General features: G+C 48.2%; 1 protein-coding gene across 1 annotated transcript in view; it reads left to right on the top strand.

The window, feature by feature from the left end:
- Positions 1–17,718, top strand: part of LOC119188241 (uncharacterized) — a 129,230-nt gene extending 111,512 nt beyond the window's left edge. Inside the window, exons 6-12 of the mRNA XM_075895499.1 lie at positions 10,686–10,844; positions 11,185–11,334; positions 12,125–12,431; positions 14,090–14,443; positions 15,084–15,275; positions 15,855–16,137; positions 17,093–17,718. Of these exons, the coding sequence (XP_075751614.1) occupies positions 10,686–10,844; positions 11,185–11,334; positions 12,125–12,431; positions 14,090–14,443; positions 15,084–15,275; positions 15,855–16,137; positions 17,093–17,392 (1,745 nt within the window). The 3' untranslated portion in view covers positions 17,393–17,718. The remainder of the gene's footprint in view (positions 1–10,685; positions 10,845–11,184; positions 11,335–12,124; positions 12,432–14,089; positions 14,444–15,083; positions 15,276–15,854; positions 16,138–17,092) is intronic.
- Positions 17,719–22,204: the final 4,486 nt, after the last annotated feature.

Genomic DNA, 22,204 nt, shown 5'->3' with positions numbered 1-22,204 from the left:
ATTTCTGTTAATTATACTGCCTCTTATCTTGTCCGTTCATTTCAACTCATTTTTTTTTTTGGCATTACTAACCTTGTTATGATCTGTCGGGACGTAGCCGTGGGAAGAAGAACGTGTTTTTTTTTTTTTTTTTGAACTCAGCCTTCCCAGAGAGGTGCATCGAGCAGATTGCAACCATGTCTCGTGGCATGGCCGCCACGTTCAGTTTGTTTTGCCGTTCCTTGTATCTGTGATATGGAATCTGCGTGATTTGTGTTTTGCACGCAACACGTTTTCGACAATGCTGGTGGAGGCGGAAGCGAGCTTCGCTTTTAGGGTTTTCACTTCGTTCCAAGATATTAGTCTTACACGTAGCGCCCATCTTGTAAGTGGGTGCGTCCATTCTTCGGCGGCTCACTCAAGTGAGGCAGCGCACGGCGGGGGGGAGCTTCCGAGATGAGTCGGTGCGTTCTGCACGAGACGGGTCCCCATTGTTCCTTCTTCGCACCGCCAGCGGATGCCTCCAGGCGCCCATCCTGGCTCCTTTGTCTCCACCCAGCCCACTCTGAGTTGCATTGTCCTTTTCCCGGCACATTTTTGTGTGTGGCTTCCGCTGTGCGAACATTCGCTGCTCGGAATGCACGCGTTCTTTACAACTGTCCCGCGCCTTCCTTTGATTGCCCCTGTCATTGTGCTTGCACACCATCTAGCTGACTGTCAAGACCAATCTAGGGCGGTCATTTCCCGTGGTCTTGCTGGCTCACGAGGCAGGCAACGGGCTGACCTCGCGCCTGTATCCCGCGAGACCTCGATGATTGCGACTTATCGAGACCTCGGAGCTTGGATGATGGTTGTCACCATGGAGACGCCTCAAGGATACGCCTCCTGAAAATTTGTCGATGTGCATGACCTTTCTTTTATTTTTTTCGGACTCATGCTTAATATTTTATTGATGTCTAACTGTCTTCGTCCTGTGTATTTACTTCGCACAACTCCTGTAAGCAGGATAGGTTTGCAGTGACTGTGTGCGAACCGCGTAGTTGTTCGTCGTGCTGAGGCCCTTAGTTTTGTGTGTATGCTTGTGGTCCACCCGTCTAGCGAATATTGACCCTGGCTTATTAAAATACAGGGCGTCGTTGTGAGTTATATGGCACATTGGTGACAATATGGCGGAAGGTTAGCCCGTGAGGCTAACGCGTCCTGTGCATAATGACGCGACAGAATTCGCTATCATTTTTACGAGCACCCGAGAAACTGTTTTCCATACCATCCCGCCAGAAAAAAAAATCAAAGTTGTACAGGTAATAAAACAAAGGAGTTGTCGTGTCGTGACTGGCTTTCGTGTGACATTCTTTCGACTTGGTCGCACAGGAGTGGGCTGTTGGATTTGCCCACAATTTGTCCGGCTGCAATGGAACTGGTGTTTCGCTCGTTCGACTGCTGTGAAGGCTATTCGCCATTAACTGGAGCAGCGACAAATATTCTTTGCACTGTTATTAGCGATTTTCAGCGCCGTAGATGGATCAAATGCATGTCTGATTAAACTGAAAAAAAAGCTACCTGCATGTAATACAGGAGCAGGAATATGCTTCATTCTACAAAAGACCAACATCCTAAACGGTAGTCTGTCGCTTTGCCGCAAGGAATGAGTCAGTTTTCGACTTTCACACCTATATCTATAGCCACGGCTTCGCGAAGAAAAGGCTAGCTTCGGTCATTTTTTAGTTGTTGTGTAATTGGGTTCGTCGCATTTTTTATTGCTCTTTTCGTTCACGGAACACCGAGTGATGCCGCACGTGTGAATTGACGGAAAATCTAACCACAGTTCCTTTTTACATTTTCCGTCCGTCGAGCCAGAACTGTTTGCCGAACTGCGGCTGACCCGCAGCTGTTGGAGGGGCGACTCTCCACGGGCTCCTTTCACTTCATATCACTTCGCACTCACAGGAAAAGAGAGGTTTTGTACAACGGCTTTTCACTGGCCGCTACGCCACGGTGTTCGCGCCCGTCGCTGCGCTTACAAACCAACGGTGGTGGTCACGCGAGAGCGCCCTCCCACTCAACCACGCAGCTACGCGTCCACCCCAAACGACGCTGCTTGACAACGGGAAGAAAGACGCCGCCAGAACCCGCGGCCGCACTCCAGAGTGCTCACACACGCGCGTCACCGTCTTGTGGCCCCTCTTTTAAGCGTCGTTAGCAGCGAAGGGCCTGCTCGATGGTGCTGGCACCCGCTTATGCTAACCTTCCCCCCCGCATCTGAAGCAGCAGCCGCGTTCGGCCGAGCCGTCATTGCCAGGGCTCTGCATCCCCCGTCCCTCCCCCCGCGCTGCCGTTTGTTTCCGAGCTGCCCCACCCTCTCCACCTTCGGGTATGAGTCACCCTCATCGACGTTCCTTCGGCCCGCAGTCGTAGCCCGGGCGCGCCTCTCTTGCAGCGGCGCGCGGCTCGCTTTTGAAACGTGCGCTCGAGTCCTGGCTGCTGTCCCCGTTGGGAGAGAGAGAGCGCGAAAAGGGCACAGTTGTGTTGGGAAGAGAATGAGGGCAAGGCGCCGCTGTTTCTCTCCGCGCACTTAAATAGCGGCGTTCTTCCCCCGTTTTTTTTTTTTTCCGGCTTCCCTCGTCTCGCGAGCGCACTCGGAAATCATCTCAAACGCAGCCGCTGCATCACCCATCCTTCCCTTGGCTTCCCCTCTCTTTTCTTCTTTCTTTATTTTCCGGAGACGAACGAAGCCGTGGCAAGAGAACCCCCTTCCTTTCTCTTGGAGGAGGTATGAGCTCCGGGGAACCCCCGCTTCTCTGCTCGTGTTGCGGGCGAGCGTGCTTGTAGGGTTTCGCGGGTTCCTGCGGCGTGTGGCTGTCTCAGTCCCCATTCACCGTCTCAACTTTCGGTTTACAGTGTGCGGCACGCACTCTCACTTGGCTTGGGAGAACGCGACCGCCCATCTGAAGTTTGTTAGGGTTTGGCAGAAAAAGAAAAAAAAAGGAAGTGCCCGCTTGCTATGAATCGCCTAGCGGCCTATTCATAGTAATAGACGCATTTCAATGAGACATGCGGAGTACGTTGGCAACTTAGCTCGGAGTTTATATCTATTTGTAGTTATATCTTGTGTCGTTGTTTGTAAGCTTTGCATTGGATGCATTCACTTCTGTTTTTTCTTTTGTTTCTGATGTCGAGGTATTGGCTTTACAGTAATCGTCCTGGTATATTTATTATTCGTGCGTGTATGTTCAGTGTCTTGCTTCATCCTCACATCTTTTGTACATAGCTGCTCAAGTAAGAGCTTCATCGCACATGCGTGAATTTTCGAGAGGCGCATGTGTACATTTGCTGCAGTGGCTATATATATATATATATGCCGTCTTCCTCCTCAGCACGTGGTCGCTGATTTGGTTCTTGACTAGCAAACCGTACTTTATGAGAGCAAAAAAAGATACTGCGCTTATGTGATTATATTGTTGCGCACGTTAAAGTAGAAGCGGCATCAAAGTGATTCCTTACTAAGGGTTGGTGCTTCACGTCCCAAAACCACGATATTATTATGAGAGACGCTTGTAGTGGAGGGCTCCGGAAATATCGACTACCCAGGGTTCTTCAAGGTGAACCCAAGTCTGAGCACACGGGCTTCAAGCATTTTCGCCTGCAGCGGAAAAGCGGGAGGGATTCGATTCTGCGGCCGTCGGGTCAGCACTCGAGCACCAGGCCTCGGTGGCGGGTTCGGGACCAACGTAAATCCTAGTCCGATGCATAGGTCGGCGAGCTCGTTTATCAGTCGACTCACTCAGACTCAGGAAAAGCCGCGAGTCTGGGTCCGAGTGCGTTCGGGGCAAGTAATCATTTGGTGTGCTTGGGTCTGAGAGAGTCGGGTTGAAAAAAGAAAAGATAGTCATTCTTAGTCCCATTGAGTCCGGTTGAGGAAAATTTTGGTGAATCTGAGTTCGAGTGAGTCCCCAGGGTAAAATATATTTTTTGTATAACTTTGAGTGAGCTCGCACAATTTTTGCCGACCTAAGGTCCCAAGAACGAAATTCTATTCGGAAGACAATGCATATAGCAGGTAATCTGTAATTTGGTTTGCTCTACTATATAGCTCCAACTAATGTGGCTGTTGGCAGCTTGCTCTGAAATTCCAACGCGGCGATATTTCCTTCTCTCTCGCCGCATCTCCTCCCGCTCGCACCAGCCGCACAGGCAGGCACTCAGTGGGAGGAACAGTCGTGGCGCCCTTCTCCCATCCTTTGACACCCGAGCAAAGAGCCGACAAGCAGTAAGGAGATGGGGGGTATGTGCGGGAATGAAATGGGCGCTGGTGGTGGCGCCTTTTGTTCGGCATGCACCCGCCAGAAATTAACGATCACTGCTTCCTCGTCGTCCTGTTAGCCCATTGCCAATGCAGGGAGAGCGGACTTCCTTCCTATACGTCTGACACGAGCAAAAGTCTTTTGCACCCCAACATTGCCTCGCTATCTGTCTCCCTCGCCTTCGATTGCGTCCTGCCGGGGATGATTCCATTTTGAGGAGAACGCTATTAGTCGTCTCCCCACGTTTCGTTTTAAAACTGCGCCTCTGTTCCTTCCTATACGTTTACTTTTCGTCCTCCCTCGGTGCCGCTTTCTCTCTTTTTTTTGGTTTTCTCTTTTTTCGGTTATAGATATTCTGTTTTTGAATGCGAATGGCGAACTGTGTCCGTCCTGTGCGAAACTCGGGGCTGCTCGTCCCAGCGGTTTTTCCGCTGTTTCGATTCTGCTCCACCCCGCCTTCGCCCACCACCGAAGAACACGCATAATCGCGTTGAAAGATCACTGGTGCATCCTTCGCCGCGGGGAAGCAGCGAGGCGGCCAGTTTTTGATCGGCTTTCGTTCCCGTGGGTTGACCACTTCACGCATGTATGCGAGTAAAAGCAGAGGACGTTGCAGTACGTTAGGCAGGGGTCACGTATCGACTTGGGATGCTATCGGTGAGTTTGCGACTAGAGTACATATGACTTCTGTCCCTAATATTTCCTAAACCCAAACTCATTGTATACCACGACTCGGGCGTTTTCTGTCGGCATATTGTACCGGGTCAATAAGTTAACCATAGCTTGAATTTCTACTTGGAAACGACACAATTTGGAATGTAAAGAGAGATGAAAAGCAAGTACAAGTTTCATCTCCGGCTGGCTACTCTGTAATGGGGAAGATGTAGAACAGACACAGAAGATGGGACAGATAATAAAACGATGAACATTACAGAACTTGAGTAATGGTGGATACGTGGGCTTTCTGGTTCAAGGTATACCGGTGAACTTTGGTACGTGACGACAGTGGCTGAAAAAAATGTGGCGACAGGCTAGCGTTGCTATTTACCGATGCAGAGCACACTGTGTGAGTGTTGTCAGTCGGTGACGCCGCTCATAGTCGTACTCAAGGTGTACTTGCAAACAAAACGTACAACTCTAAACAGTGCGGTCCTTTTTTTTTTGTTAACACAAAAGTGTTTTATGTCGTGGTCCACCACGACCCCGCGGACGTATTTCCGTCACGCAAGTAATGATCACAAATATAAAAGATTGCAAAGAAAAAAAAGAAAGCAAGCATTTGTCGCCGCAATCGAACCAGTAACCTCTTGCTTCTCAGCGCGCGGCGTTAGGCACAACGCCACGGAGCGCTTTTCTTTCTTTATTGCTTGTGTACGTACAGCATTCACTAACAAATATACATCAAACAAAGGACAAACATGCACAAAAGAGAAGAGGTAAAACGCGTCAAAGTTCACAGGCTTTTTAAAATTCTTTCATCTGTAGAAGGATTTCTACTTGATGAAGCCATTCGGGCACATCTTGTTAAACCTTTTGTGATTCCACGAATGAACAGATAGACCGACTACGCCACGGAGCGCACGTTGTCTGGGATGCAAAATGCAAGCAATTTATACACACTCCATACAACGTTTGGCAGTCCTCAGAGCTCCGAAACCTGAGCGCGTTTTCATTACCAGTGCATGGCGAAATTGCGCGACGGGCTCGCGTTGGGCGCGCTCTAAAATGTCGCCTCCACGAAGCGCCGCCTCCTCGGAGTGTGGTCTCTCCTGCGCCCGTGCGCTTATCAGACTATAGTGATTCGGGAAAGGACGTAGGTCACTTCGCACGCTGCCGCGGCAGCGTTTACGAAAGAACCGCAATGCTGACACACAACGCAGGAAGAATTGTGACAGTTGTTCGCGCGTGTCCTGTGCATACTCGTGCGCTCGTTGCGTGCGTCTTTCTTTCTGTTTGAACAGCGCGCTTTAAGTGTCGCTCTGTGACAGTTGTTAGTCCGCGCTCGCATTGTGTGTGCTAATTTCGGGCTTGCTTTCTGCTTGAGCTGTGCGCTGCAAGTTTCGAGCTGGTTGACATCCTTAGAGTGATGCAAACTGTTGATGCTCCTGAAACAATGCACAATAAACGCTCAACTACTTCTGTAAAAACACGTTTCACTTTCGTGTTATACCGATTCCTATGTAGGGGGATCAGCCACGTTTTTTTTTTTTTTTGGTCGCCCAGTCATGCAGCATTTTGTAAACGCAATAGTGTGTTTGTAGCCGCTAGGTTGTTGTCCGTGTAGACCCGTTTACACTAATTTTGCTTTCTGTTAGTAGTCGCTTTTATTTCGCTTTTGGGGACTGTATAGCCTAAGTGGGTCTAGTGTGTTGAGAGCGCTGTTGATTTCTGGATGAAGCGAGAATAACAGAAAAAAGATGCGAGGCATTTTTGTTTTTGCACTTTTAAAAGTCAACAGTGTGAGTCATTTCAAAGACTAATGGGTAAGCACTTCAAGTTTCTTACTCGAAGTCATGGACTGGTTAACATTCTGATGGACAAGATGACATATCAGCTGTAAATTATGGTTTTCGAATGAAGACGTGGAATTACTTTTGTATAAGTTTGAGTTAGTTTTAGCTGATGCGCAAGCTTGCAATGTTCATTTGCTGCTTTGATCTCGAAATAGAGACTGTGCCATCGCCGAAAAAGGCACCTCTTTAAAGACTATTTCGTGCTATTCGTATATAACCCCTGTTTGAAATCTAAATTTTCTCCCTTGACTTGACACTTTTAGAAACACTGCTAATCTGCTCCTACCAGGCAAAAACTTCCGCCAGGGCTGTCATCCTCTACTTCGAAGCTGTCACTAAGACTGGCGTGCAACAACTGCGCAATTAAAAGCAGCCCGGGACGTTCTGCTAAATCTCTCGCGTCTCCGCAGTACACCGTGAACGCTCCATACACGTGTGAGAGGGCGGCGATGTGACTTCGCAGACGAACCCCACGGGCAGAGCCTGCCTGCATGCCTTCCAGCTCTGACGGGTGCAACTGCTGAAGTTGTAGATAATCACATTAGTGACCAGGTGGCTGTTCCTGTTAAATACGGTATACTGCTCGGCTTGCGGCGTGACGCACTGGCAGTTCATATGCGCACTCAGAAGGTTGATGCGTGCCTGTGTAGTACATGAGCTGGGAAGGGAGAGGTCGATGGTCTCTGCTCCCCGCGTGTGTATACCCCTTTATTCCTCGAACCGCGTTGCAAACTCTGGAAGACAATCCGAGCAGTTTTCGTCGACTGGTATATGCATATGCGGTGCCTGCACTATAAGCCACGCATGCCTGCGGGCTTCGAAGCGGCGCGCTGCAAAGCGTCTCACTTCAGCGCGCCTGTGTGGGCTCGCGTGATTGCGTACGCACAGTATAGTGCACGAGCGGAACCCACCGCGTTCGTTCGCCTCCTTCACCTCCGTTTGTTTTAGCCCGCAATTTAATTAACGCTAACGTGCGCGCGTGCTCCCGGGCTTGGAAACCGGAGCGATCGTATCTGCGTACAGACATGTATGTACAGCGAATCCTCGCGTTTCTGGTTCTGGCCTGCTCGCTTTGCTCGGCTTTTGTTTTTCGGGAGGAGCCATTATCTTCCAACCTCCCCGCCCCTCCCCCTCATTTCTCTGCATCCACCGCCGCTTTTTCCCGCGCTTTTCTTTTCACTTTCCCGTCTTTTATTGTTCCCGCGCGCGGCGTTACGCCTCGATCGTCGAACGGGCTGAGTCATGCAGCCCTTTCTCTTTTTCCTTCTCTCCCTGGCTCGCCCCGGGGCCCTTCATCGCATCGTTGTCGGTGGAGCGGCATGCGTGCGTGTGTGCTCGAACGCCTCTCGTGGCATCTAGCGCATCGCTCGTCGCGGATATAGCGTATACCAAAACTCTACGACGGCTTCGCCTCCGCGCTTCGCCCTCTCGAGAAGATATCGGAGGGAAGACGTTGAGCGATGGCTTGATCGCGCGTCGCCGCAGTGGAGGGAAAACGCCACCGTTCGCTCGTGGAGGTCAAATGTACGTCGCTCGTATACTCCCTCCATATAGCTGCGCCTTTTTCTTTTATTGTTTGTGTTTGCGCGATCGTTGTTGTGTTTGTGCGCCTCGCGCAACTGTGTTTTTTTTTTTTTTGCCTTTCGACGCGTTGCGAGTGGAGCAAAATGTTTCACAATACGTACAGTCGAGCTGAAATGTATGAACGGAATGAGAGAGCGACATCGCGTCGAAGATACCGTGTATATAGGGCGGGCTTCGGCAAACAAGCACAGAGATAAACCGCAACGATTGAAACAGCGAAAAAGTGACATGTGCACATAAATCGAATGTCCGAGGGATCACGTAATTTCTAACTTTAAGACACTAGCTGGAAACGTAAAGCTATATTTAAAAGTCAAGCAGTGAACACTTGGTGGTCCAAACGAAATATGACTGCTTTCTCAGTTGTGATTGTAACAAAGAAATTGGGGAAGCCTCTCAAGCTTGTAACGGGCAGCTTATTAAAAGTGTGCCGAGTATAGGTGCCAATAAAAGCGAAACCCAACCTCTGTGACTGAGAAGTATGTTGTTTCGAGATTACGAAATTAACAGGCACAGAGTGCAATTAGCTTGTGTTATGGAATTCTGTAAAAAAGTCAGTTGATTTCAAGAAGAAAATAATCATTGTGAAGGCTAGGAAAGAAGCGACTAAGCGAACAAGAAATTTTTGGCCTATCCCTCATTGTGGGTAGGAGCCATGTCGTAAGGACATCATAATCATCATCATCGTCAACAAGCTACTGATATAATGATAACGTAGCTTTTTTTGTTTTAATTTATATATGCAACAAATGGGGTAGTTGAGTCACGTATACGAGCAGGCTATTCCATCATTATGATAATAGTGTTGAAGAAACACGCAAAGAGAAAAAAAAATCAAAGAATATGATAAAAAAATAATCACAAGCACCTTGTACAACTCTCAGATGGAAAATAGAGGAAGTTGTTAGTTTTCCTGCATACATAGGTCATCTAGACATAACGTAATGATAACTCTCATTTATTTCCACATATATAGTGAAACACTTGCTCGGGGGGAGTTCGCTAGCGATAGTAAAGGCGGGTTGCACCGCTATTCATCGTGCACTACAGGGAAACATTCCAAAAAAAGGTGTTACTTGTCCCACGTTTCAGCGCAATAGTTAGCAAGTGAAGTGAGCTACAACAAACACATGAGCTCTCCTCAGTGTTTCCGCGCCCACGACTTTCCAGCTATAGCATGAATAAGTAACGTTAACGCAGCCCGGCTACGATCCTCGTTCACTCTCCCAAGAGGCTCCGCGTATTAGGTCCTGGGTCGAGAGATGCGTGCTGTGGCTGTAAAACTGCCTTGCGTGACAACCAGAATGCACGCTAATTAACGATATTCTCCCTTGTAAAAGACATCCGTGCATAGTAGCGCTTGTTGCGCGCTTCTCGTAAATATTTAATACAGCAGCTCCCTTCGCAGACGGTCACCTCGCTGTAGGGTCCAAAAATTTAAATATATGGTTACACTCTCTTTAGCCCATGGCTGTGCGTGTGACGACGACGCTTTTTGGATCAGTGTCCCTTCGTTGGTGAATTGGGAGGGGATCGAAACATTGACATCAAGGGCGGAAGTTGGGCGATATTGCGAGCTTTCTTCAGCAAGATACGCTGCTGGGTCTCGTGGCACGTGGACTGTAAACAGCGTCTGCGAGACTGCGGAAGTAACGTATCACATTAATTTAAAGCATCACGTAGGTTGTTCACGTGTGACGGACCATCGTACGATACAGGTCGGAATCTGTTTCCCGTTTTCGTGCTTAGCCCGTGAGTGCAGAGAAAACTACAAATCCGCCAGAACGGAGAAACGTCGCATGTTTCCTTCTGCCTCTGTATGAGTAATAATATCAAGAATTTGTGAATGAGTTATCTCTGGAATGTCCGTAAGGGCTGCCTTATGGGTAAGTTTTTTCACAGCACCCTTCGTCATCCCTACATCGCCCCACCTGCCCGCATATCTCACCGCACGTGTCATTCGCTTCAAGAGTCCTGGCCGAGGATTAAGACGACCACATTTTCTATGCCCTTCTTTGTTCGGACAGCAAAAGACTGGAATGACCTTCCCCGTGACAACGTCACCACTGAATTCTCGTCATCATTTTTTGATCGATTATGTGTCCACTTTTTGTGATAAAAACTTGTGGCAACAAAAAAAATTATGTTAACCCACCCCTTATGTAATACCCCCTCGAGGGGCCTTTAAGGAAAATAAAGTTATGTTATGTTGTATAGGTAAGTCTTTAAAGGCGACACTGTGGTCGTCTAACGTGTCGCTCAGTTAAAACTGGCACGTAATGACAGTTCCTAATCCTTCATTATGCAGACACTGAGCAATGGGAGTTGACTTGCGGCGAAGGCGGCGTTGGCGACCACCCCCCGGCGAGACACAACCACTCGTGCGTGGTGCACCAGGGCGCCATGTGGATTTACGGCGGACTGACGGATCTCCACGAACGGGCAGACTTCTGGTCTTACCACTTCGGTACATATATGAACACCTTGACACTCGACCAACTGTTCTATGGGGGCAAGTATATTGTATTGGGTGTAGGTATACCTCTATACGTATAATTTCGGATTAGATATCAGGTTTCTTGGGGCAGTATGACAAGTAATCGTCTACTTATGGCTACTTATTGTCTTCCTTGGATATCTCAGAAAGGTGTCCTCAGTCATACCTTTTTGTCACCCATATAGTACAACCGGTGCGAGTGTGCTTTCTTGTGCTTCGTAACAAATGCACGAAGGTTGCATGAATGATAAGCTGCACTTGTCTTGGGAACGTGTTAGGCGCGGGTTCACGCCTAGTCTTCTGCGTGCAGACACGGGTCGCTGGAGCCGGATACGACAACCGAAAGGCGCTCCTGCCGAGCTACATGGTCACGCTGCGGTGCAAGCCCACGGCTTCATGTACCTCTTCGGCGGAGAGCGGGCGGGCGCTGCCAACAACGACCTGTGGAGGTTCCACTTCGGTGAGTGCCCCGGGCAAGTTCCGTACCCTTTACAGACGTTCACGCTCTTTACCGTCGGAAGGAGCTAACTGCGCTGTCTTAGCAAACGGTATTTCCCTGATTGCAGTGTAGAATGTGCGTTCTCTTTCCCAACGGCGTACATCCTATAAGAATTCCGACAAGTTACGGCGTGGAAGTTGAAACGTCTACATGTCAACAACAAACTTCGCTCTCGTATACGAGGAGCAAGTAAGCGGTCTTGTCGCTGTCTCCTTTTCTAGTTCTCCGCGTTCTTGTGCTCTGCTTGTTGTTCGTCGCGGTGGTATACAGCGGCTGCGGTGATCGGCAGCTAACCCGATAGTCGATTTTCTCTTTGCGTGTTCCCTCCTGCTTCGATAATCGAAATTCGATGGAGCTAAGTTTACTAGGAGGCCGTGCGCTGTGCGATGCCAGTGCACCGTGAAAAAAAAAAAAACCCAGGTGGTTGAAATATTAGGAGCCCTCCTACCCTCTCCCCATTACTACGTCGTGCCTCGTATAATCTTATCGTGGTTTAGGTGCGTAAAACCCCAGATATAGTTATGACTGTAACGTGTCGTTTGTTCTCTTAACTGAACTAATCATAAGAGTAACTTTGGGGCGAGTGGGTTCGATACATTCGGCACATAAAACAGATACCAAGGAAGAGGAGAGGACTATAGCGCAAGGACAGGGCGTCCTTGGTCCCCGTGTTTTCAGCTTTCTGGATCCGTTGAGCGAACGTATCAGTCCGCTGTTCTGCAACGCGTTCTTGGTATCGCCGTTCGCGCAGCGAGCGAGACGTGGGAGAAGGTTGCGGTGGAAGGCACCGTGCCCACACCCCGGTGTCGTCACGTGGCCCTGGTCAACCCGGGACTGGCCACGTGGGCCGACCGCGTGTGCGCGGCCAAGGAGGACGAGGAATGTGTCGGCGGCACGGCGCTGCACCGGCCTCGTCGGCACGGCAGGGCCGCCTCGTTGCGCTTCAAGGTGCACCCGGTGTCCAGGCTGTGCAGCAAGAACACGGGCTCGCAGGACGACGACGAGGACGACGACGTCGGCTGCGCGTACGGTGGATGCGGCGCCCAAGTCAATCTGAGGTGCGTGCTGCGTCGCCACGCTCTGCCGCTTCTCTTCCTGTCCGCTCGCGTGTACGGAATACTAAAGCTTTTGATCACACAACGATCGATCGAATGCATTGCTGAGGGTGGGATTTTACGGAATTGAAAAAAAAAAGGTATGAGAGGGATTATAGTGTAAATACGTCAACAGCCACAATGCCAATAGTGAACACAATAGCGCAGAACTTACAGAAATGCAGTAGCGAGGTAATAAAAACCTCGACCTTTCCGCAGCAAGACAGTTGAAACAAAACAGAACGGTGGAATAGTGCAAACGTAATGGTACAAAGTAAACACAGAGGAAACACACGAACAGTATAGACAAAAAGAGTACTCGAACCAAGAGTGAAAGTCTGCATACGAGAATATTTACTATATACATGCTATCACAAATGTACTGCCTTACTGTGCTTACAAATTCATTATCATTTGTCAACACTGTGACCTGAACAGTTTATTGCAACAGTTAGTTGGTTAGTTGGTTATTAGTTAGTTAGTTAGTTAGGTAGTTAGTTAGGTAGTTACTTAAGCACTCGCGGCATCTTCTAGACGCTCATCAGCGCCAGTCTCAAACTTGCGGAGCTTTCGCACTAACACGCCATTCACTGCATGCAACTTCACGCATCATATTCCGTACGCAAGGAATGTGATGCGTGAAGCGATCGCAGCTATAGTATGCTGCATACTATAGCTGAAATTGGCTTGGTGAACATGTGCACTCGAGATTTGTGATATTCAAAGACGCTTCCATAACGTACAAGGGAAGACGCTTTAATGGTGAGGTGTTGGTTACATTGAGGACTTTGCAGGTGTCATATCCTTAGGCTATGTACTTGTACGTGATTGCGCGAATGTGATCTGTCTATTTGTTTGTTCGCCTTCTATTAGAAACGAATATTGGTGCTATGTTAAACACCGTGCACCATAAAAAATGCAGACGATGATTGGTGGACTCGCGCAACGCGCGCGCTGTCGCAACTCATCCTAACACGTCGTAATCAAACATAAAGTGGCTCACTAAATTAACACCTTGCTTTTTCTTATAGTTTGTTTGTTTGCTGGTCAATTGGTTTGTTTGTGTGTTTGTTTGTTAGGTTGTTGCTTTCTTCCTTCCTTGTTGCTGTATTTGTTAGGCTCATTCATTTTTCGCACTCTTCTTCGAACAGCGATTTTGTGTAGTTTTTGAAGAAGTCTGCGAGCGCAGTGATTGAGCACAGCCGGATTGTTATGTTTGCGCGTTGTAAAGTTCCTAAACCGACCATCCCAGCATTGTATACGTCGTCCGTGGCTGGCGCGGTATCGTTAACTTCCCTTGGTCCCCGTCCTACTACACCGTCGCGCCCCGCCGCGGTGGTCTAGTGGCTAAGGTGCTCGGCTGCTGACCCGCAGGTCGCGGGCCCGAATCCCGGCTGCGGCGGCTGCATTTTCGATGGAGGCGGAAATGTTGTAGGCCCGTGTGCTCAGATTTGGGTGCACGTTAAAGAACCCCAGGTGGTCTAAATTTCCGGAGCCCTCCACTACGGCGTCTCTCATAATCATGTGTTGGTTTTGGGACGTTAAACCCCACATATCAATCATATTCCACCGTCGCCGTGTGGCGCGCACTACAGCGAGACAAACGCGCGCGTGGGGCGCAGGTCCCTGAAGGAGAAGCTGTCCAGCAGCCGGCTGGTGCGCAGCATCTCCAGCGGCAACTACTCCGTGAGCGGCGCCGCGCGGCGAGACGAGACCGAGAAGCTGCTCGAAGGGGCGGACCCGGCGTCCGGAGTGCCCACGCCGCAGGCCATCCAGAAGTCGGCCAGCACCGACGCCGTCCTCGAGGCCTCCGACAGCAGCGGCGAGTCGACGCCCCAGCAGCGCAAGCGGCCGCTGAGCGTGCGAGTTCGGCCCCTGTCCGAGATCCTGCCGCGCAACAGGGACTGCTCGGTGCCCGTGCCGCCCGGAATGCTGAGTCCACCGCCGCAGGGCGGCAGGTCCCGACGCATCACCAGGTGCGCTCGCCTCCTGCAGATCACCCCGCCCCTAGCCCCTTCCCTCTGTCTAGCGGTGACCGTACGACGCCGCTTGCGTATCGCCACCAATTGCAGCTTCTAGGTGGCAAATATTTCTGAAGCAGCATCCGAACCACATTTAGTGACCGCGAGAAAACATAGATTGACTAATGGCAAATACTCCGGGAATTCTATTACGTCTATCCTTTGTATATAGACGATCATGAGGGTGGTAGGTTTCGGCATGCTTGTCATAACTCAAGGCAGTGCACAACGCGAAGCACAGAGCAATTTTTTTTCACAAAGCAAACTACTGCACCCTGCTTACTTGTGTACCGCTACGCTTAAACCTCCCTACGCTTACTGGGTGAATTTTATGCTTCCCTGTCTGTAGACTTATGGACGTAGAAAAAATTTCGTTCTAATTCTAGGGTGCAAACTCGTGTTGCATCGTAATTAATGCTGACGGGGTGAGTGCTGGTGCATGCGACTTGGTAATGAAGTTCCTCTCTTGCAACCTCCTGCCGGCACCCGTGCGTAGACTCACTATTTTCCTCACCGCGCTAATCTGCTCTGACCGTTCTGCTGTTGTCAAAGCGCGAAGCGATGCTCCTATACGGTGGCGTGGCGTGCTTCACAGTTCGCAGAGCTTGAACACCTTCAATGTGTCCTCCTCCTCGGCGGCGGCGGTCCCTGCCCGTTCCGGCGCCAGCTGCTGCTGCACGCCCACCGCCACCACCGGTGGGGCCAGTGACCAGCAGCACACGCCGTGCGAGAACGCCACCGACCCGCGCGCGGACCTGCTCATCGACCTCGACCACAGCAACGTCAGGTGGGCGCATGTGCGAGACACGGAATGTGCGGCAACATCTCGAGTGGGCCTTGGACTTCGTTAGTTACCCCGTGAAAGCCCATGTTTCGTAGCGTTACCCTTTCCTCTGCAGCCGATGTGTTCTGCTTTCTATCTTCTGCCTGTCCTGGCCCTCAGTGTCATTTTCTAACAGAGACGCGTCGTTCCAAGCTCCGTATTTTATAAAACTAAGTGAACGCTCAACTTTGGCTACAGCTGTAAGAAGGAACTGTTCCGCTCGGCCTTAGTGGTCACCTGTCCGCATTGACGTTTTTTGCCGGTGTCTGTGTCAGAACGCCGTAACTACTCGCGTTGGTTTTCTAATCATCGATTTAGTAATGTCCAAAAAAACAGTATGGAAGTGTGATGCCCTCTTTGGTCACTTGGTTCTTCTCAGATGTTTGTTTTAAAAAAAATGGGGCGGGGGGCATAGGAGGACTTGGAATTTGTTAGGAGTTTCTAAAGATGGGTGCACATGTATCAGGATATATGCGCATGGTCAACGGAATACGGGTGCTCACCCACCGCCACTTGTCTCAACGTATCTGCTATGCCCGACAGGTACCGCGTGGGCGGACCTCGACGCTCCACGAGCAGTTACACGTGGTTCTCGGACGCGAGCAGCTCCGGTGCTCCGGCCAGCTCGCCTCTGCAGCTGTCGCACAGCGCCTCCCACTGCTCGGGCTACTACTCGTTCGCCGAGGACGACCCGGAGCTGCAGCGAGACATCATGCACTTTCTCACGGGACACGGACCCCGGTCGCGGCCCTCATCGCTCAACTCGGCCACGGCCGCCGCCATCGAGCTGAGCACCTTCAGCGCAGCAGCCCAGCCGGGAATACAGGTCGGTGACGGTGGCGTACGTTTGCAGAGGCGCAAGCCCAAGGAACTCAGTGCCCCCATGACCGAACACAGAGTGACAGAAGCGCTGACTATGCGTTTCACGCTTTGTTTAGGCCTAGTGATCAGCGCGCTGTGTTAGTGCAAGTAAATTATTGCCAACTTGCTAAAGTCGCAGTTTGATTACAGGCCCAACGACTGCATACGAGGTATACTCTTCAGTGTTGAGAGTGTGTAACCGTTGTTCAGGGTTATCTAGAAGCAGAAATGACCGTCCATGTGCATTCGCGCTACTGGCGCAAAATATTTTTGACCATAACTTTGAATAAAGTTCTTTCCTCCTTCTCCTCCTCCTCCTGAGCATCCGCAAAGTTTTGAAGTCTGCATTGTATTTGTACGCCTCACTAGAGCATATGCCTTGAAAGCTGGCTTCTTCACAACAACAGTGTGTTAAGGGAGAAGCCCGCTTTACTGTCTCCGCACTTTGCTCTTATTGCTTACTTTTATGAGTACTTACAAATACAAATGTCATGCGTTCGTGTGCATGCGCATACGTGTGTGTGTGTGTGTGTGTGTGTGTGTGTGTGTGTGTGTGTGTGTGTGTGTGCGTGCGTGCGTGTGTGTGTGTGCGTGTGTGTGTGTGTTTTCGTTCTTTATCTACGATCACAGGTTTTTTTTACCAACTATCGAATTAGTTCATCTCTTTCTTCTGCTACTACTACTAAATGATTTGTTTACCAGCGCCAAGAGCTAGTCTGAGTCTGCTACCGGTTACATAGCTGAATAAGGTTTTTTAGGAATACCATAAGGCAGGGACGTAGCAGAAAATTTTTTGGGGGATACAAGTTGGTCCCCCCCCTCCACCACCACACACACACCCTTAGATATGCCATTGCTAGAAGGCCAGCACCGGCCTTAGTACTGAAATCACGACATTCTTTTTTTGACACCGTTTCCAGGTGGTGAAGGAGCGTGCGCGCTCCTGGGACCGCGTATCCCAGCGAACTCCCACCGTGTGCAGCCAAACGGCCGTGGTGGTGTCCAAGCGGGCGCCCATCCAAGCCATCAAGGAGGAGAGCTGCCAGAGCACGCCTGTGCGCCTTCGCAGTGCCACCGGCCGATCTGGACACGGCAGCCCGCCCGGGGGACGCACCGAGCTGCACCAGTGGCGCCTCTGCTTCTACGTGTTCGGAGGCCGAGAGCAGGGCGCACCGGGGCTCTATCGACAACCCATCTCCATCTGGAAGCTCTACGTCTGAAGAAGCCGCATTAGCCCTAAACGCAGTGCTGCACTTCTTGTCCCATACGCCTCGCAACGTCCGTCGACCACTGAGAAGCAAGAAGCAGCTGCGGGCCCCCTTCTGCCCGCAATAAAGGGACCCAGCCTTCTGCAGTGGACATTGCCTTGCCGACTATAAAAACGAAACCGTGAAAAGAGCTACGCTCTTTGATTACTGTCGCAGTGCAGGCAATGAAGAATGGCCGCGATGACGTGGGAAATCGGTGAATTCTGCGCTAATGTTATGTTGCAGTCTATTGGTGGGTGTTTTGCTGTCGGCACCCTTTCTTGAATGTGCTGCATTCACAGACTGAAACGTGACTTTTTTTTACGACTTCTATGAGCAGTTACTCATGATGAGCAGGTCATGTCGCTGTAGATCTGGTTGCTAAAAGCCAATGCTGGCTCTGACGTAGATTTCGAGTCAAAATTATGCCGATTGTTACACCGAGACATTGTAAAAGAAAGCACGTGCATTACATTGCCCTGAATTTTTGCATTTCAATCCATGGATGACGTAAACGTGTGGGTCTGCGGTTGACCTCGGGGTCTTGTCTTTACAGTGCATTTCTATTCTACTGGTGTAATGCCGGTAGCAAGCACAGCACGTCCAGATCTTAGAAGAGCATTATCGGTACAGAGCTCTGGCGTCGATTCAGTGTCCCAGTTGTGCGTTTTTATTTTATTTGGTGAGGTCACGAATAAGCCTATGCAACTTTATGTTGCTCTTTTCATTGTATCGCTCATTTTAGGAGAAGCGGCATAAATTTCTGTGCAAAATGTCAGGTAACTCGTCAAGCTTGAGTAGGACTACTGGTCAAGCTTGCGTCGGACCATTCAATGTTGCACAAATAGGGGAATGGCAGCTACTCTATTTCCCGCTCTTCTTTTTTTTTTTTGATTATTGTTAAGCATATAATGTATCAGAGCTGAAAAATTGACTGTTTTCAAATTTACTCGCAAAAAAGAGAAAGCCGAAATTTTTAGTCTTTCTAGTACATGAAACGATTTGCTCTATTGGATGTTTTGGTGAAGTATGTAGCTTAGAAAAATTTGATTTCACCAGACATTGAGGGCGTGTAGACTAGGCACTAGGAAAGTGTGCTAAACTATTTAAATGTCTTAGACACGTGGCAGTAATTTCACTTGCATGCTCTGCTTCATCATTAAGCTATTCACTGACTCTGCCCGTTTTCACCAATTGCTGATGCTCCGTCACTTTAAATATAATTATGCAAAAATAATATTTCTTGCTGCATGCGACGTCTGTTTAATGTGATGAGCTCACAGAAGGTGTGATGTAGTTGGGCGACTTTGTCTTCCAAGTCTCTCATCCTATTGTCTCTCTCATTATTTGTTTTGCCTCTGCACTTCGAAACCGTGAAATTGCACCTTTTTCTGAATGCACAATCTACATGACTGAGTTTCTGTGCCATTTCTGAGATCACAGGTACTGTTTTGTTAGAAGCTTTTCTCGTTGTTGTCATGTTGTAGGCTTCACTTTTTTATAAGAATGCCTCATGGCTGTACCCTCCTTAGTCACAGTGTAGCAACCTTCAAAAAAAAAGCTATCCAGATAAATGGCTTAACAATGAATTGATAGCCAAATTTTTTTGCTTTACTATGGCAATCACCATGAGATGCATGCTGTGAAACACTATCTTGTCTTCAATACTATATTCGTCACCTTTCTGAAGTGGACCGTTTCATTGATTTTGCATGCTGATATGAACTCCTGCTAATACATTAAATGATTGCAACGACCTCATTCATACAAATGTCCAAGCTAAACTCCACTCATTATGTTATCCCAAAACGAAAAACAAATTGTCATTCTGGAAATATTGATCTCAGTTCTTGTTTCGACGAACATTTTTTCTCGCTTGTTTCTATTTGTTGTGGTGTTATAATCAACCCTATGATGATGATGTGTCGAATCTCAACAGCCGAGTCGTCGACATCGTGAAGGTGTGGCATTTGTCGTGAGAAGCTTTCACATGATGTGCAATATAGAACTATAGGTACAACGAACTCAAAGGAGCCTTCTTTGAAAGGGAAAGAGGTTGTATTGTGTTTAGCCTGCAATTTCGAATTGCCCTTGAAGTACAATACCTTGTTCCTACTCAATGAATTGGCATTACACTGGTCCCCGTTTTCAGTTTGCCGCAGAACTGGCACTCTTCTCTGCATGTGTCAGATCTGTCGTTGATGACTCACTGAATTGTCCATTCAACTGTAGTCTCCAAGACTCTTGGCGTGGGTGTATCAGTTGATGCTTTAAAGTGTGAAAAAAAGTTTTTTTTTTCAGAACCAACCCCTCAAATATGTCCTCGCGGGTTACCTGCCGTTGCTATTGACACGGGCTCCTTTTTTCGTGTGTATGCTTGTACTTTATTCAGTTTTTTCTCGTAGAATCGAAGCAAAAGTCCAAGTGTATTTATGTGAAATGGCAAGGTTGACACTTGTCTCAGCTTTTGCTGTCCAAAAAAAAAGAAATGGTATTTTTTATTATGTCACACTGATGAGTGCATTGGACCATGATATACAAAAATTCTCACATATTTAAATTCAGGAAATGTTTATTTCTAAAAGGTTTTTATAATTTTTTATATTTCTATTTTGCTTGTATTATGTTATTGTGCATTTTGTATGACTCCTCCTTTTTGGACAACACAGTGACCTGCGAGACAACTAAATTCTTAGTTGGAGCCAGCAATATACAGTACGTCTTCGAGGATCTTATTGTCTGTTATGAGTGTCCATCTGAAATTGTGCGAGAAAGAAAGATGCAGTCATCTTAAATCTCTGTTACTCTTCATTGAAAGTTTCTTTATCATTTGGAGATTTAAGAACAGGGTTATTTATTTGGATCTGCACTGGATGTATCATACTATGACATTTTTTTCAAATCTAATAGAATTTGAGCCATCTGTCCAACTCCAAATGTGAGGCCTGTTCAGGTTGAGAACACTGTTTAAAAAATGTCCTGTTGATTCCTCTTGCTAAACAGCCCATTAATTTTTAATCTGATTACACAACAGTAAATGTGTGCCGGTAAAAGAAGATAAAGTATGTGCGCAAAAACATTTTTGTTTGCCCTCTTTTGCCAAGACGAATGTAACAAGTCTAGTGAAACATGCAGCTGCATTTTTGTTAGGAGTGTATGCCTATAATTCTTCTGTGGAGACGTGGAAGGTTTTTTTCCTTTACGCTAGCTTTCTGAAGATTAACTGTAAAGGACATAAGGTTTTGCGCACCATCGGCCATCATCATGGCAAAGTTTGCCAAAAATATTCTATCAGGGTCTCCAAATATTTTGCAACGACTTCAGTGTGCTATCAGTGATTAATACTCAGACTTTTTGAAGAACATACTTGCTGAACTTTTACCTCTGTTTCTCATAAACATTGTGATTTCTTTTGAATGTGCCTTTATCTTTTTCAGCCTGTTATTTTTACTTTTGCTTGTGGTATTATACGAAGCAAACGAGGGACAGCACAAGAAAAAAAAAACAATGTGCCAATGTAGTTTTTTTTTTCAATCAATGACGTTTGAAATGAAGGACTTAGTGTAGTGAAGGAGGCTTCAGAAGATCTAATTACTCGTAAAATGGAGGACTGATGCTCTCTTAGGTTATTCCGGTTGAGGATCTCGGATGCTAAGTAGCGCCGATCATCGCTGCACAATACGATGTGTATATAGAGTGTGCGCGAGTAGAGAAGATGTTGCCTGCCGCTGTCGCACTGCCACCGAATAGTGTGTTGTCTTGTACTGGCTTTTGCCTGAGTGTGGGTGTGATGTGCGATGCTGAAACTCCATGTAAGCTGCCGTTCATGCTCGCTTGCATTTTCCAGTTTTGCGTGGTTCAATGCTGCGGCACTGAGATTAATCGCACTGAGATTAAACTCTACTGGAAATTTATACCGCACAATTTATTTATTAGTCTAGAGGTTTTGAACGCGCATATAGTGTACTACACCAAGCCGAAAGGCGATTTTCTGCCAGCAAACAAATGTTTAAAACTATGCTCAATACTGTTCGGTTACGCTCATCATATGGTCTCCGTCGTGCAACTCAGTAACTACGTCCGGTCCAGGTGACAAAGCCACATGCATTGTTGTATGAGGTGCAAAATTTTTCGTCCTACATTTACCTTTATTGGGAAACTTATAAAGGGCGTAGCCGAAAGGTGATACACGTGGTGTGTGACGTCTCGAAGCCTTCCATGACATATATTTTTTTAATTTTTCTGCACTGCCTTCTACAGTTTTGGTAGAGCTTTGTCAGGAGCCGAGAGTCCTGTATCGCCTACACGATTGCCTCCAAGATCAAGAGGCGTTTTGCGACTTTTCCGCTAGGGGAAGGGCGCATATGCGCCGTGGCATCGGGGAAGAGGGATTATTTTGTGAACCAGGACATCCTGAAAAAAAAAAAAAACAAGACGATGTAGGACAACAACCCCTTTTCTACCCGACTATTGTTCACCCTCAGTGAAAATTGGAGGCTACGCCACTGTTGGAGGAAAGACTAAAGCTCCGCAGGAAAGCTTGGATATTAAAAAAAAAAAATCTGGCCTCGTTTTTTCACATATGCAAATAATTGGCTGAAAACAGCGCTATACAAGCATATATAGGAGAACGAATAGCGAGGGCATTCTTTTCTTTGCTGACGTGCTATGTGATGTACGTCAGCATCTACAGCCTTTTGTCATTGGTCGAAACACACCACGAGGATGTCGTAAGGCTACGGGAGAGAATAGTCGATACGCCTGACCTCTCTCGTGGATTCTGCT

The sequence above is a fragment of the Rhipicephalus microplus genome, chromosome 1, assembly GCF_043290135.1.
Source record: "Rhipicephalus microplus isolate Deutch F79 chromosome 1, USDA_Rmic, whole genome shotgun sequence".
Lineage (NCBI taxonomy): Eukaryota > Metazoa > Arthropoda > Arachnida > Ixodida > Ixodidae > Rhipicephalus > Rhipicephalus microplus.
Note: the sequence above shows the minus strand (reverse complement) of the source record. Positions and strands in the feature narration are given on the sequence as shown.